The sequence below is a fragment of the Cervus canadensis genome, chromosome 2 (genome assembly GCF_019320065.1).
Source record: "Cervus canadensis isolate Bull #8, Minnesota chromosome 2, ASM1932006v1, whole genome shotgun sequence".
NCBI lineage: Eukaryota > Metazoa > Chordata > Mammalia > Artiodactyla > Cervidae > Cervus > Cervus canadensis.
In genome coordinates, this window is record NC_057387.1 from 41,228,372 (window position 1) to 41,244,397 (window position 16,026).

The window sequence follows — 16,026 nt, forward strand, 5'->3', positions numbered from 1 at the left end:
TATAAGGGGAAAAAACAGTATTACTATCTATGCTATAAATATTCCAATATTACGCGCAAATACAGCACAGGAGAACAGTGACTATTAAATACACAGAATTAGATCTGGCTAGGATATTGCAAAAGTGAAATTTTTCATACAGAGAGCAACATGATTAGCGTTCTCCATCTTCATCAGGGTATTAGTATCTTTCGGCACTTGTTACAAGAAGTCACACTAGATTTTGATTCACACACAGGTAAGGAATGGTCTTCCCAGAAATCATTTCATCAGCATTAATAAGTAAGACCATTTCAGAGGCATGCTATGCTGATGATCTTAAATGTAAATGTCTTTCTACAGAGATGTTTGGTTTTCTTTTATATCAATAGTTTTCATAATAGTATTATATGCAGAAAATGCATTTACTTGAAACTCCTTAATAGAAGCTATGAAAAAGAGTTTAAAAGCTAAATATTCACAAAAGATAGTTTTATTCTTCAAAAATATTAAAGCATTTTTATAACACTTAAATCAATAACTACTAATAGGAAAATAAATAATATTTCTTTTCTAAGTAGACCTTTGCTACATCTAATATTTACTTGTAAACTGAATTCACACTTGAGATATAGAAAAGCAACTGGGAATATTTCTCATAGGATAATCTTCAAAGGCTAACTTCTGATTAGCTTAAACATTTAAGCTCACTATATAAACAGAAAGGCTCTTATAGTGTAGTAAAAAGTAAATCATCCTCAGAAAAAAATTCAGAATGAACTTACCAGAATTCATCATACTATTGTTTTAGGTAGGAATGCCCTCAAAAAATATGCCTTAAAACTACAAATTTTAAAATGACAAACATTTAATTTAAAAAGGATAACTATTTCAGGGTACTCTCAACCAACATCCAGGAAAAAGTATATTGTCTCACATTATTCCATTTCCATTGCCAAAAGCTTGGTCTTTAGGTTCCTGAACAGGCTGGATGTTAACATACAGATCCCTAATCTCCTTCCTGATGCATCTTACGGCTGCCGCCGCCATATCTTTTGCTACCTATTTTGGTAAGACAGAAAAATAGAATAAATTAATAATTATTTTGAAGTTGCGTTCAAGCCTTCAAAGACACATAAGAATTTTTCCGTGCATCATATAACAACTCAATTTTAAAGAGTAAAATAAGCACAGAATTTTAAGAAAAACTTATCATGAAAAGATTTATTTAAAAATTCTCTCAATAATTTCAAAATTTAGACAATATAATACTTATCAAGACAAACACTTACTTCTAAGATCATCTAGACAACTTTATTTTTTTAATACCTTATATTTAAAATTTTTATTGGAGTACAGTTGATTTGCAATGTTGTGTTACTTTATAGAGTAAAGTGAATCAGACAACTTACTTTAAATGGCAAAACACCAGCAACAAAAGCTCTTCCATAAATCTTAGTCACACAGCCACGGTCAGTTAAATTTATTGGGCTCAACTGTTTAACTGGCGACATTCGGACAATCACTTCACCACCTCCCTTTGGGTAGTAGCCCCTACGAAAAGTATGATAAATACACGAACTGACTGCATGGCAAAAAAATAACGCTCAATATTTACAATAAAACAACATGTGAGTAACACCAACCATATAATTCATGTTTCACATTTCTAAATAACGTTTTAGATTTGTACTTTCCCATATGGTAGACTCAGGGTTTGTTGTTGTTTAGTTGCTAAGTCATATCCAACTCTGTAACCTTATGGACTGTAGCCCACCAGGCTCCTTAGTCCATGGGATGTCCCAGGCAAGAAAGACTCAAGTTCATGTGACTATTTAACCGATTATTGACCAGAGATATGTTAATCCATCTTTTGTTACCTGAACAGTATTGACCAGAGGCGTATCAATTCATTTTAGAGGTGATACAATTAACATCACTGTGTGAAGCTAGCTTAAAATTGATGAAGGGTTCATTATACAACTTATGATGGTTGTTATCATTCACATTTTGCTCCATTAAGCTTTTGTTCCTACCCTATGTATATTATAAATGTAAAATTTTTGAAAATGACATTATCACGAAATTTTGAGTGAAAAATTTTTCGGTAAATTTTATGCAGATACTTTCTCTGATTGTCCATGTGACATATACACTAGTGTCTCAGAAGAGGATAGTTCCTCAGGATGTACTTCTGATTCAGACAGTGTGAGTATCAGACAAAAGCCAATAAATAATCTTAGTGATTCATTCTGATACAGAAAATGAACATGAAACTCATGGTGCTGGAGAATGCTCCCTTGCTTCTACAGAAGAGTGGAGTGAAGATAACACTTCACAAAAACCAGAAGACTTAACAGGTGTGTCAGGTATAACTATTGAATGTAATAGCCCACGAAATGCTAGTAAAATAACACAATTAATTTTTGTCCAGCCAAAATAAAAATTGTCAGCCACGGGTGTTAGGTTTCTACAAAAATCCCCTGGTCAATAGTGAGCTAAAATTATTTATTTATTTTATTTGCCACACATCAAGGCTTGAGGGGATCTTAGTTCCTCATTCAGGACTGAAACTGTGCCCTCAGCAGTTAAAGTGCAGAGTCCTAACCACTGGACTGCCAGAAAATTCCCCATTTAAATTTAATAAAATTTAAAACTCAGCTCCCCAGTCCAACTAGCCACATTTCAAGTGCTCAACAGTCATATGTAGCAAATGATTATCATCCTGCACAGATAGGGAACAATTCCCTTAGTGCAGAAAATTCTATTCGGGGACTCCTCTGGTGGTCCAGTGGCTAAGACTCCGTGCTCTCAATGCAGGGGGCTGGGGTTCAGTCCTGGACGGGGAACCAGATCCCACATGCCACACCTGAAAGATCTCACATCCCACAACTAGGACCCGGGACAGCTAAATGGAGAAGAAGGTTCTATTCAACCAGTGCTGTTTTAGAATAAACGCTACTTAATGATAGCAGCTTGTCTATTTTCTTCTTGCTATATTCCAGTGTCCTAAAACAATGTCTGGCACATTATAGGTGCTCAATAAATATATGATGAATATTTAGTAGCTAAACCATTAATAAAATTTTGACTCACATTATTTACTGTCTTTGTCCAGAAGATGCTAAGAACACACAGATAAGAACGACAACACTCATATCCACAAAGAAGTCCCCATCTGGTAGGATGGGGCTTCACGTGTAACTAGAACACAGGTCATGCGGTGAAGAAGACTAAAACAGAGGTGCAGCTATGAATTCCAACTGAGGCACAGTCACTGACGATTCACACAAGAAATTAAGAGTTTCATTTTCAAGAGATACAGAATTTCCACGTTTTAGAAGGGGAAGAGAAACATGAACAAAGGCATGGGAGTCTGAAGGTACAGAGTGTATTTAGGCAGTGGCAGCAATCACGTAGTTAGAATACATGGTATGCTGAAAGGAGGAGAGAGAGAATATAGCTAGAAAGCTAAACTGGAATAAGACTGCAAAACATTTAAATGCCACACCAAGAAATGTGGCCTCGTTATTCTGTGGCAGAAGGCAAGCCTTATAAGGGAAATAAGCTGAATGTCCAATATGTCTCCTAGGACAAGAATCCCGGGTGCACTGCGGCAGAGAATCCCGTTTAGGATCCTGCAGCGCCCCACTCCAGTAGCCGCACACAGTGAGCATTCAGTCTGTGCCGGACACAGGTAACTCCACGCACGAAGGTGCCTCAATGCAGCCACTCCCTCAACAAATATTCTGCCAAAAAGCAAACATCCAACATGGTATGCAGCTGCTTTCAAGTATCCACACCCCTGCTGCCTGTTGTTTTAAGCCACAAAATACTATTCTTTCCTACAAAAAATGTATTAAGTGGATTACAGAAAGACAGTTCTCCAGGATCTAACTTATCCACTACTTTCAGCACAAGTAGGGGGTCAAAGGGTTAAGAAAGAAGCACCTTACCTCATTTTAATGTCACAATTAAATGTGAAACCAAATTTTTCAACAATTGGCTTGAAAACCTGAAAAATCAATTTATTGTTACCTTAAACACCAGTATTTACTGATTCAACAAGTGTATTTAGTAAACAAATGTGCTCTGTACTGAGGTGATAATGAGGCACAGTAGATAAACAGTGATACAAAAATGTGAAGGCTAATTCTATTTTTTAAATAAAATAACTGACATGCAGCTAAAATTAAAAGTTTAACATTTAACTAATAAGGGCTGTGCAAGCCTATCTAATGAGGAAAAAAAAAAAACACCACCAGAACTCAGGATTCTTGATCTTTGGAGTTTTACTCCAGAAGCCATTTCCTAACCTTAATATAACGTACTGTAAGAAATCTGGGGTGCTGAAAAGCATTCCATTCTGTTCTCTCATTGTTTTTATACAGCTGAAATTTCACTACATATACAATGTTTTATCCTTTTGCCCTCATTTAACATTATAAATAAAAGCATTTCCCAACATCATAAAATATTCCTCCTAAAAAACATTTGAATGATTACATGGCAATCCGGCATAATTTATCTAACCATTCTCCAAGTTTTCATTATCATATAACTATATATATTACATAACAGTAATTATAGTATATAGCACCCTACTCTAATACCTTTAACATTATCTTTTGCTGCATCTTATAATATTTAATTAGGGTCATTTCCTTGAAGTGGAATTACTAGGTGAACAGAGATTAATTTTCATTATATATCCCATCAAACTAAATTTTAAAAGACTATAACATCTACTAAAATGGAAAAAAAAATTAACTAAAAGCTGAGAATATCAAGTGCTGGGCAGAATGAAGAAGAGCTAAAACTCCCCTACAGTGTTGGTGAAAATGCAAAACAATGCAGCCACCCTGGATGCCAAAACAATCTGGCAGTTTCTTATAAAGTCAGACATAATCTCACTGTTACAACTGAGCAAATCCTCTCTAACTATTTACCCAAGAGAAACAAAAACTCATGTCCAGACAAGAAACCTATATTTACAGTGACTGTACTCGTAACTGCAAAAAACTGGAAACAGTCCAAATGTCCTTCAACTGATAAATAGATAAACAAACATCCATATAATAGAACACTATTTAGCTTTTACTGCTGATACAAGCAACATGGGTAACTCTCAGATGTATTTTTTAATTTATTTTATTGAAGTAGAGCTGATTTACAATGCTATGTTAATTCCTATTAAACAGCAGTGATTCGGTTATATGTGTATATATATACACACACATTCTTTTTCATATTCTTTTCCACTATGATGTATCACAGGATATTGGATATAGTTCCCTGTGCTATACAGTAAAGCCTTGTTGTTTATCCATTCTACATATAACAATAGCATCTGCTAATCCCAAGCTCCCAATCCATCCCTCCTCCACTCTCCTCCCCCTAAACAGATGCTATTATAACTGGAAGAAAAAAGACTGAAAAGACTATATATACAGTATTATTCCTTTATATGATACTCTGAAAAAAGGCAGAACTATGAGACAACAGATCGCTGACTGCCAGGGCCAGAGGGGGTGAGACTGATAGAAAGAGGGATAAGGGAATTTTTTACAGTAATTCTTTATCATCACTGTGGTGGCAGGTTCACAACCACACATCAGAAATCAAAGAACCTCACACTACAAACGGTGAGTTCTAGTATAAATAACTACACCTTAATAAACCTAGGGGAAAATGAGGATACCACCTTTCCCTCCCCCAAGTTATATAAGCTTACCAATATTGAATTTTACTTTCTAAAAATTCATAATCAAAATATGGTAGTTATTTTAAAAAAACTTTTTTTATTGTGGTAAGAACATTTAACCTGAGATCTTACTCTCTCAACATATTTTTAAGAGTACAATATAATACTGTTGACAAAACTTACAATGTGTACAACAGATCTCTAAAGTGTATTCACCTTACTTAACTAAAAATTTATCCACGTTGATTATTAACTCCCCAGTTTCCCTCTTCCACTAGCAACCATTCCATTCTTTGAGTCCATAATTTCTTTTGATATTTTATATAAGTGGAACCATGTTATTACTGTCTGTATCTGACTGGCTCATTTCACATAGCACAACATCCTCAAGGTTCTACTGTGCTGTCATGTAATCTAGAATTTCTTTTTTAATGTTAAATAGTCATCCATTGTACATATATAACACATTTTTTTTTTTAGTTCTAATAATACTTTATTTACAAGGACAAGTAGTGGGCCAGACAGACAGGCAGATAAATAGGGATAAAGCTATATACATGGATATATAAAAATAGTAAATTTATAGATAGGAAATCTGTTGAAGAAAATTTGAAGAAATAAACTATTAACAGTGGCTACTACCTTCAGAGACTATCTTACAGTGTGCATAAACTACTTCTTTAAATAAATTTTTCTAATATGTTTTCTGTATACCTCATTTTTTATATTCTTTCATCTGTCAATGGACATTTAGGTCGTTTCCATGTCTTGGCTTTTATGAATAGTGTCGCAATGAATAAGGGAATGTTAATATCTCTTGGAGATCCTGATTTCAACTCTTTTGGATAATATCTAGTAGGACTGCTGGATTATACAGCAGTTTTCTAATATTTTGAGGAACTTCCATGCTGTTTTCCATGATGGCTGCACCATTTTGTATTCCCATCAACAGTGTGCAAAGGTTCCAATTTCTTCATATCCTCACCAATCCTGTCAAACATGGCATTTGATTCTTTTTTTTTTTTTGGCATTTGATTCTTATTTTGAGTTTTTCTTCCAAATCATAACCCCTGTATTCAGAAAATAACTTATATGATAAGTAATATATGGTATATGCATTATAAACAATCTAATGTACATGAGGTTTTTAAAGAATTCACTATGAGCACCATTCTAAGGTACAACACACAATCTAAAATAATTATCCTCTCCCACAATAGAACCAGACCCCATTAGGAAATAAAGAGGTATGGACACAAAAACACTCAGGATGTATTTAAACAGAGAATGGAGTTTGAGAAGACTATATGAGATCCTCTAAGTCGGTCAGCAGCAATAAAAGCTCTTACCATGGCTGTGTAGTCAATCTGTGGGGCCATTTCAGCATTAGTGCCACCTTTCAAACGGAGTTCTGACGGACAAGCAGCAAAGAGAACACAGGGCATTGAGACCTGCATCAAGAGGCACACACTCCTAAGGAGAAGGCAGAACAGGCTTAGCTGCGTTTTCATTTTAAAGCCTCAGGAAAGAGACATTACTACATATCACCACCAGCTGAAGCACAGACAATTGACAGGCCCTCAACTTTAAAGTTAAAAAACACTTCCACTGACTGAATGAAAACATCCTAACCCTTAAAGAAAGCTTGGTATTTCACAATAGAAGGGACTGGCCTTAATAAACAAATCTGGGTTTGAATCCAATACTAAATACATGAGCTATATGACCTTTGTTGTCATTCAGTTGCTAAGACATGTCTGACTCTTTTGCAACTCCATGGACTGTTAGCCCAGCAGGTTCTTCTGTCCATGGGATTTCCCAGGCAAGAATACTGGAGCGAGTTGCCAGTTCCTTCTCCCAGGGATCTTTCCCTCCCAGGGACTGGTCCTGCGTCTCCTGCATTGTAGGTGGATTCTTTACTGAGCCACTAGGGAAGCCCCCTGTGTGATCGTAGGTTAAGTTCTAATACTTTTGTCTATATTACAAAGAAGTTAAAAAGAATTAAAAATAAAAGCATCTTTACAATGTTTTTATAAAAGGATTCTTAAAAGTAACACTTTATGAAACTGCATTCAAAACTGTCAAGGTCTGCAAATATTCTAATGACTGTACCTGAGTCTCCACCATGCACAAGGCATCATTCCATATATTAAGATAGAGTTCCTACCATCATGGCATTTGTGATAAGACAGAGTAATATTTTACAAGGACTGACAGCCAAATATTTCACATCGAAAAAACTTTTCAGGAGATAATCCTTGCTACAACTCAACTCTGTCTGGTTCTTGAAAGTGAAGTGAAAATCACTCCGTCATGTCCAACTCTTTGGACTGTAGCCCACCAGGCTCTTCTGTCTATGAAATTCTCCAGGCAAGAATACTGGAGTGGATTGCCATTTCCTCCTCCAGGGGATCTTCCCCACCCAAGGATCGAACCCAGGTCTCCCACACAGTAGGCAGACTCTTTACCAACTGAGCCACCAGGGTAGCTGCTATTGGTCCTTAGAGTCAAATAATGTGAGAAATCACAAGAAATAATCATAGAGTATGTAGCATTTTATGAAACAAAATGGTCATATATCCTAAAAGAGCTGTCATCTCCCTTCTCCAAAGTCAGCAGAAAACAATCCTATTAATTAATCTAGTTAATCCTATTAATTAATGCATAGTTTGAAAGGGAATGCCAACACAGCCTCTACATACCAAAGTGAAGTGAAGTTGCTCAGTCGTGTCTGACTCTTTGCGACCACATGGACTGTAGCCTACCAGGCTCCTGCATCCATGGGATTTTCCAAGCAAGAGTACTGGAATGGGTTGCCATTTCCTTCTCCACTACACACCAAAGGATAGCCTTTATTTAACTGTCCTAGGGGAATGATGCATGGGTACTGAATTATACAGGCTCTATCACTGATATTGTATTCTATTAATTCAGTAAATATTTAACACTGTGTAATGTTAGGCACTGTAACAGAAAGTGCATACAATATAATCTCTCTTCTTAGGAGTTAAGCCTAGGGGCAAGTGAAAAAGACTTGGAGACATTCAGTCTACCATAAACCATAGGTTTACAACTGCTGAACTTGTGTTTATACCCTCTGAGAAACCCAATACAGTTAAAGTGTTTCTCTTCCACCCAATAAAATCAGAGTCTAAGAAGAGTAAAGAAAACCTTAATTTTAAAAAAGTATGGAATTGCAAGGGATTCCCAGGTGGCTCAGTGGTAAGGAATCTGCCTGCCATTGCAGAAGACACAGGTTTAATCTCTAGGTAGGGAAGATCCCCTGGAGGAGGAAATGGCAACCCACTCCAGTATTCTTGCCTGGAGCATCCTATGGACAGAGGAGCCCGGTGGGCTACAGTCCACAGGTTTGCAAAGAGTCGGACATGACTGAGTGACTAAGCACACACAGACAAGGAACTGCAAAGACAAAGGTAGACATTTGAGAAAACACAGTACTATAATCACAATTAGGGATGAAAATGCTATAATTCACTTAAGATGCGTTTTGTTGCTAGGAATAAGCTTGTTTTAGTCTATTAAATGAAATTGGATTATCAATTTTAAACTTATTTCTCATACATTTTAGTGAATTAGAAGCCAGAAAGTCTAGATTCTAATTCTAGTTCTGACCCTGACTCTATGACCTCTGAGTCTTCATTTTCTCATTCAAAAAGTAAAGGAAGGGTTGGAATACAGGGTTTCTATCTTCTTCCCTACAGCTTCAAAATTCTATGATTCTGTGTTAGTTAATTTTTAGATAGTTGGTTAACTATAACTTTCCCTTCTTTTGTACAAGAGAATGCCCGAAATAAGAAAGATACTTCAGTTCAGTTGCTCAGTTGTGTCCAACTGGTAGCGACCCCATGGACTGCAGCACGCCAGGCCTCCCTGTCCATCACCAACTCCCGGAGTTTACCCAAACTCATGTCCATTAAGTCAGTGATGCCATCCAACCATCTCATCCTCTGTCATCTCCTTCTCCTCCTGCCCTCAATCTTTCCCGGCATCAGGGTCTTTTCAAATGAGTCAGCTCTTCGCATCAGATGGGCAAACTATTGGAGTTTCAACTTCAACATCAGTACTTCCAATGAATATTCAGGACTGATCTCCTTTACGACGGACTGGTTGGATCTCCTTGCAGTCCAAGGGACTCTCAACAGTCTTCTCCAACATCACAGTTCAAAAGCATCAATTCTTCGGTGCTCAGCTTTCTTCACAGTCCAACTCTCACATCCAAACACGACTACTGGAAAAACCATAGCTTTGACTAGATGGACCTTTGTTGGCAAAGTAATGTCTCTGCTTTTTAATATGCTGTCTAGGTTAGTCATAACTTTCCTGCCAAGGAGTAAGCGTCTTTTAATTTTCATGGCTGCAGTCACCATCTGCAGTGATTTTGAAGCCCCCCAAAATAAAGATACTTCAAAATGCTTTAATCCCCTTAAGAAAGTTATCATTTGGCAAACTTCACCTGAGGCCTACGAGAGGCCTTTTTTAACATAAATCTATTCACATCATAACTGAAATCTCAATTGTCACTAAACATTTCCTTAAGCTAAAAAAATCATAATCTACTGAAACAGTCGTTACTGAAACAAACTGGCATCATGTTTACTATAGTATTCCTTATCAAATTTCCTAGTAAATGTATAAGATTTTGGTAAAAAGATGCTGCTTACAACAGCCATCAGCCAATAACACAGAAAACACAAAAACTGCTCTCTCTGTTTTATCAATAAAAAGAGAGATTCTTGGAAAAGGATAAAGGCTTAACTTAATTGTTAAATATCCATTTTTCAATGAGGATAAAAAGAAGATCATATACAAAAATTTCTATATGTTGTTGCACAAGTCTCTATTAAAAGAGGACAAAAACACCTAGACTAAAAGTAAAATATGGTTCATAATTAGCTGCAAGTCAAGAACTAAACTAGACCACAAAGACTACTTATCACTACAAAGCACGAAACTACAGCTGTTTTCAGATATTCATTTTCTAAGTAACAAAAACTAAAGAAACAAATATGCTATACTATACATGAGAGAAGATGTATAGATGGGGAAACAGTGACAGACTTCATTTTCTTGGGCTCTAGAATCACTGTGGATGGTTGACTGCAGCCACAAAATTGAAAGTCGCTTGCTTCTTGGAAGAAAAGCTATGACCAACCTAGACAGCACATTAAGAAGCAGAGACATCACTTGCCCAACAAAGGTCTGTATAGTCAAAGCTATGGTTTTTCCAGTAGTCATGTATGGACATGAGAGTTGGACTATAAGGAAAGCTGAGCGCCGAAGACTTGATGCTTTTGAACTGTGGTGTTGGAGAAGACTCTTGAGAGTCCTTTTGGACTGCAAAGAGATGAAAGCAGCCAATCCTAAAGGAGATCAGTCCTGAATATTCATTGGAAGGACTGATGCTATTTTGGCCGCCTGATGTCAAGAACTGACTCATTGCAAAAGCCCTGACGCTGGGAAAGATTGAAGGCAGGAGAAGTGAATGACAGAGGATGAGAGGGTTGGATGGCATCACCGACTCGATGGACATGAGTCTGAGTAAACTCTAGGAGTTGGTGATGGACAAGGAAGCCTAGGGTGCTGCTGTCCACGGGGTTGCAAAGCGTCAGACATGACTGAGCGACTGAACTGATACATGAGAGAAAATTCTAGATAGCTGCAGTAACAGCTACAGTAATAGCCACAATTAATAAGCAATTAGGTATTTGAAACTTTACACAGTATCTTTAACTCTGAAATGTGTTTTATGTGCATTTTAAAAGTGAGGAAACCAAGCTTCAAAGAGGTTAAGCAACTTGTCCGAGCAGTGGTAGTACCTATATCTGCATCCAGGTCTAATTCGAAAACCCATAGTCAAATGGAATGTAGGTGACACGTACCCTGCTGTCTTGGTATCTGCTGTGTGGACTCCACCTTTGATCTTCTCTGGTGTAAACGTTATTTCTGTTGAGCCGATTTCTGCCCCCTCCAGTTGCCCATCACACAAATCTCGAATCATTTCCAATCCAGATAAATGTTGAGGCCTTCAGGTCATAATACTGCATCAAAACGTGTGCATTCAGACTGCCTATATCCCCACACTTTATGACACATTTATAAAACTGCAATGGCAAGAAAACAGCAAGGTCTAACCGCAGTAAGTGCCAGAGTGTCTTTCTGGCTTTTTAGGTACCTGGACTACCTGCCGGTAGGTATCTTTTTAAAGGTTCCTTCCACATGTTACCTTAACTATAAACACATATGCTGATATTATTGTTGCAAATTAGAAGCATGCAAAAGAGGAAAACTAATAAAACAACCCAAGTGCCATCAGTCTCACTTGCACTTCACTGAGTAATCTACGTATCTGTTATGGGCTGAACTGTGTTCCTCTAAATTTCATATGCTGAAGTACCTCACAATGTGACTGTATTTGGAAATAGGGCCTTTAAAGAGCTGATTAAGTTAAAAGAGGCAGTCAGAGTGAGCCCCAGCCCATTCTCACTGGTGTTTTTCCAAAAAGAGAAGATTAAGACACACCAGGGGGGCATATGTACAGAGGCATGAACACGGGGAAGAGGCTGATTATATTCAAGTCAAGGAGAGAGGCCTGGAACAGAATCTTCCCTTATGTCCCTCAGAGAAAACCAACCCTACCATCACCTTCATCTTGGACTTTTCGCCTCCAAAACTGCAAAAATCAATTTTCGGTTGTTTAGGCCACATAGTCTGTGGTATTCTGTTATTGCAACCCTAGCAAAGTAATAAAGTACCTAATACAGCCTTAATGAATGAATTTCCCTATTGATGAAATGGGTTACTGCAAACTACTACCATGACAAAGAGAACTACTGTTCACACATATCAGTAACTGCCTTTTAATAATTTCAACATGGAGTCCGGATAAAAAACTAAGAGACAGCTGATCCATTAGAATGAAATATATACAAAGTACAAGTACAAAGGAATCAGTCTGGCTTCACCATGACTTAAACTAGTGGTATGCCTAGCTTCCAGATGACAGATGAAACACGGTCAACTGTCAACCTTTTCTCCTCTGCACAACCGATAATCCTGGTCCTATCCACAGCTTCCTAGAGGTCTGAATGAAAGCCGGAATGACGGCATCTCAGGCTCCTTATAAGACTAAAACGTGTGAACGCAGAGAAAGGCCCGGTTTAAAACAGCGGAATTTTTGTTTGGCCACAGAGGCTGTTCTGCCCTGATCTACCTTGCCCGCTGGTACGAGCTTTCCGAGTACTTGTAATGACCCATGAGGTGTGAAACATTTCAAAATATAACTCATCAGGAAACGAGACAACTTTAGCTAAAGAGAAAACACGGACCTCCTGAATTTGCTCCGTGAGGCTTTCAAAAGCACCCAAGCCCGGTTACCGAGACCACAGCACCATCCCCGGGCCGCAAGGTCCTCAATCCTAGGGCGGGGATCTTGGCATCACCATCGAGCTCCTGATTCTCAGCTTCACGTCCTGCCGCCTGCCCCCCAACAATGGCCTGTTCCCCGCCCCCCACCCTCCAGTCCCTCGGCCTATCCCCTCCTCTCCCCCAGTCCCTCCCTAGCCCGGCGCCAGCCCCCCACCCTCTAGTCCCACGGCCTGTCCCCTCTTCACCCCCAGTCCCCAGGCCGGCGCACCCACCCACCCTCTAGTCCCACGACCAGACTCCCCGGCGCCCCGACTTACCTGAGGCCCGGCGTGCTGCGGCCGGCTCGGATCTTCTGTACCCGCAAAGGGAGGCCCAGCAGACAGCTCAGGGCCGTGGACACCCTCAGGATCTGCCCGCCCTGGTGCCGAGAGAGGAGAGAGATTAGACCCGCAAGCTCTCCGCCGCAGCCCGTGCGGCAGCCGCACTCCGCCAGGCCTCGTGCTCGGCACTCACCCCTTCCATGATGCCGCCGTCCACCTCCACCCGCGGCCCCGCCATGGGGAGCGTGCTGGGGCCCGGCCCCCCGCGACGTAGCCTCGGCCCGAACGGGAGAAAGAGGATACGCGGACTCCTGCCCCGCAGCTCCGGAGCCTGAGTCCTCGCTCCGCGCTCGGGGCCGCCGGGCTCTGCGGAAAAGCAGAGGACGCGCCGGCTCGGGGAACGCCCAACTCCGCAGACACGAACCCGGACGCACGGCCCCCAGAAGCCGGGTTCAGGCCCACAACCAGTGCGCGTGCGCGCCGCTTAAAGAGGCGGAGCCCAGAAAATTCCGACAAATCGGAAGCTCTCCGGCAGAAGGGGTGGTGGCCGGGGAGGTGCCCCGGAGCATCTGAGGAAATCTGTCCCTAGTTAGACTTGCACCCTGAACATAGGAGAACGCGCAGATTGCAGAAAGCTTCCCTTTTACCTCTAGTCGTCTCCTCCAGTGTCTCGCAGGCTTGTGCAAATATCTGTGTTTATTTCTCGGGGATCCTGCCGTACCAAAACTGGAGACTCTTAAAACTGAAGAGTAGTAAAGTCCCTGCGATGCACTGACCACCTTGTCTCTGGTCGGGTTTGCCTTCTCTGCAGCCTGGCCCTTGAAATGTGTTTCCCTGGCGCATTGATGATACCCATGAGCCTCTCGTTCTTCACCGGCGTCTGTTTCTGTGCACGCGCGCGCGTGTAGAATATTATCATCTTTTTTTTCTCCTGTGAGACACCAATTCTTTGGGGATGAGTGGAAAAGGACAGTCAGAATCAGTAGTATAATTCTCAAAAAGCCAAAGTTACGCCACGTTGTCGGAGAAAGAGCCAACCTCATGGCTGTTAATGAACAGTGCAACTAACGTAATTCACCAAAGGCCGGGACAGAAAGGACAACCAGCTTCTTGATTCCGCTTGTGGCTCAATTCCTACATTAATTGAGTACCAAATCATGTGCAAGCCTTTCTATGTAAGCAAAGGAGAGTAAGGTATTCTCTGCCCGAAAATATTGGAAGTACATAGGAGAGACCGAGAAGTAAGCAATTATGATTTCAATCTTCTTAATGATAAAATACTGTACCTACCTTACAGTTAAGAGGGAGCAGCAATTAGAATATGACAAATCATACAGATAACAGCCAACATTTATTGAGTACTTGGCCGCTGCATGCTTGCACAACCTGCTAAAATATTTACTGTTTTTACTCTGATTTACAGCTGCATGTGTTAAACAATTTGCTGCAAGGCTACACAGTTGTTAACAAATACTGGGATATGAACCTCTGTGGTTTGATGTGAACATCATTGTCTCCTAATCCCAATGTTCTATCATTGTTGTAACAGGGAAAGCTCTGGGAATGCATATACTTTACCCAATCTCTGGTACCAAAACCAGACAAAGATGACAGCAAGAAGAAAAAGTATAAGCCAATTTTATTTATAAATTTAGATGCATCCTGATCAATCAAAATATTAACAAATAACTCCAACAATGTTTATAAAAGACTGTATATTATGACCAAATTGAGATTATCATTCTAACATTAGAAAAATGTTATGATGATATATCAAAAACCTAAGACCACATTAAAGATGAAGAAAAAGCATTTGAAAAAAATCAAGACCTATTTATGATAAAACAAAATCCAACAAAACTAGAAATGAATGTAAACTCCCTTAACCTAATTAAGGATATCTGGAAAACCCTACAGAAAATTTCTTTCTTAATAACAGTAAATAATAGTAAAATGTAAGACACCTATTCAAGTTAAAACAAGATAAGAATGTCCACAATTATGGCTTTTTAAGCCATAATTTCAAAGATGATGGGAGTCTAACCAGGCTCTACAAGAAAGAAATGAAAGACACAAGATTGAACAGACAAAAACAGCACCATCATCATTCTTAGATGATATTATTACCTACAAATAAAACCCTGAAGAATCTTTAGCTATATTATTGAAAATATAGTTTATAAAATTCCATCAAATGCCCACCAGGACTTTTTAAAAGAGCCTGACAAGCCAATTCTAAAGTTTCTATGAAAGTACAAAAGGGCAAGAATAACTTAAAAAGACTGAGGTGAAGGGTACTTGTCCTCTCAAAACCCAGAATTTCTATAAAGGGAAAGTCAGAGGGAAAAGGTAGTATAGGGACTCTAGGAAGAAAAATAATTCAGTTCAAAGGCACAGCTACTTAATCTTTTTATACAAACACATGCATGGAGTATTATGAAACATATTATTAGTGTCTATAAAATATTTTGTTAGCCAGTCAGTTCAGTGCAGTCACTCAGTTGTGTCTAACTCTTTGTGACCCCATAGACTGCAGCACGCCAGGCTTCCCTGTCTATCACCAACTCCCAAAGCTTGCTCAAACTTATGTCCATCGAGTCAGTGATGCCATCCAACCATCTCATCCTCTGTCATCCC

At 39.3% G+C, this 16,026-nt stretch overlaps 1 protein-coding gene across 3 annotated transcripts in view; it reads right to left on the reverse strand.

Moving 5' to 3' along the window:
* The window catches only part of RTCA (RNA 3'-terminal phosphate cyclase), a 30,698-nt gene extending 16,854 nt beyond the window's left edge, over nt 1–13,844 (reverse strand). Inside the window, exons 1-7 of one of the 3 annotated variants that reach the window (XM_043460529.1) lie at nt 13,583–13,843; nt 13,387–13,487; nt 11,584–11,727; nt 7,033–7,156; nt 3,936–3,994; nt 1,392–1,533; nt 917–1,041 (exon numbers count right to left, since the gene is read on the reverse strand). In XM_043460529.1, the coding sequence (XP_043316464.1) occupies nt 917–1,041; nt 1,392–1,533; nt 3,936–3,994; nt 7,033–7,156; nt 11,584–11,727; nt 13,387–13,487; nt 13,583–13,627 (740 nt within the window). In that variant the 5' untranslated portion in view covers nt 13,628–13,843. Of the gene's footprint in view, nt 1–916; nt 1,042–1,391; nt 1,534–3,935; nt 3,995–7,032; nt 7,157–11,583; nt 11,743–13,386; nt 13,488–13,582 lie in introns of those variants that run through there. The other 2 variants (XM_043460530.1, XM_043460531.1) reach the window with 2 other exon arrangements.
* Between the last annotated feature and the right edge of the window lie 2,182 nt (nt 13,845–16,026).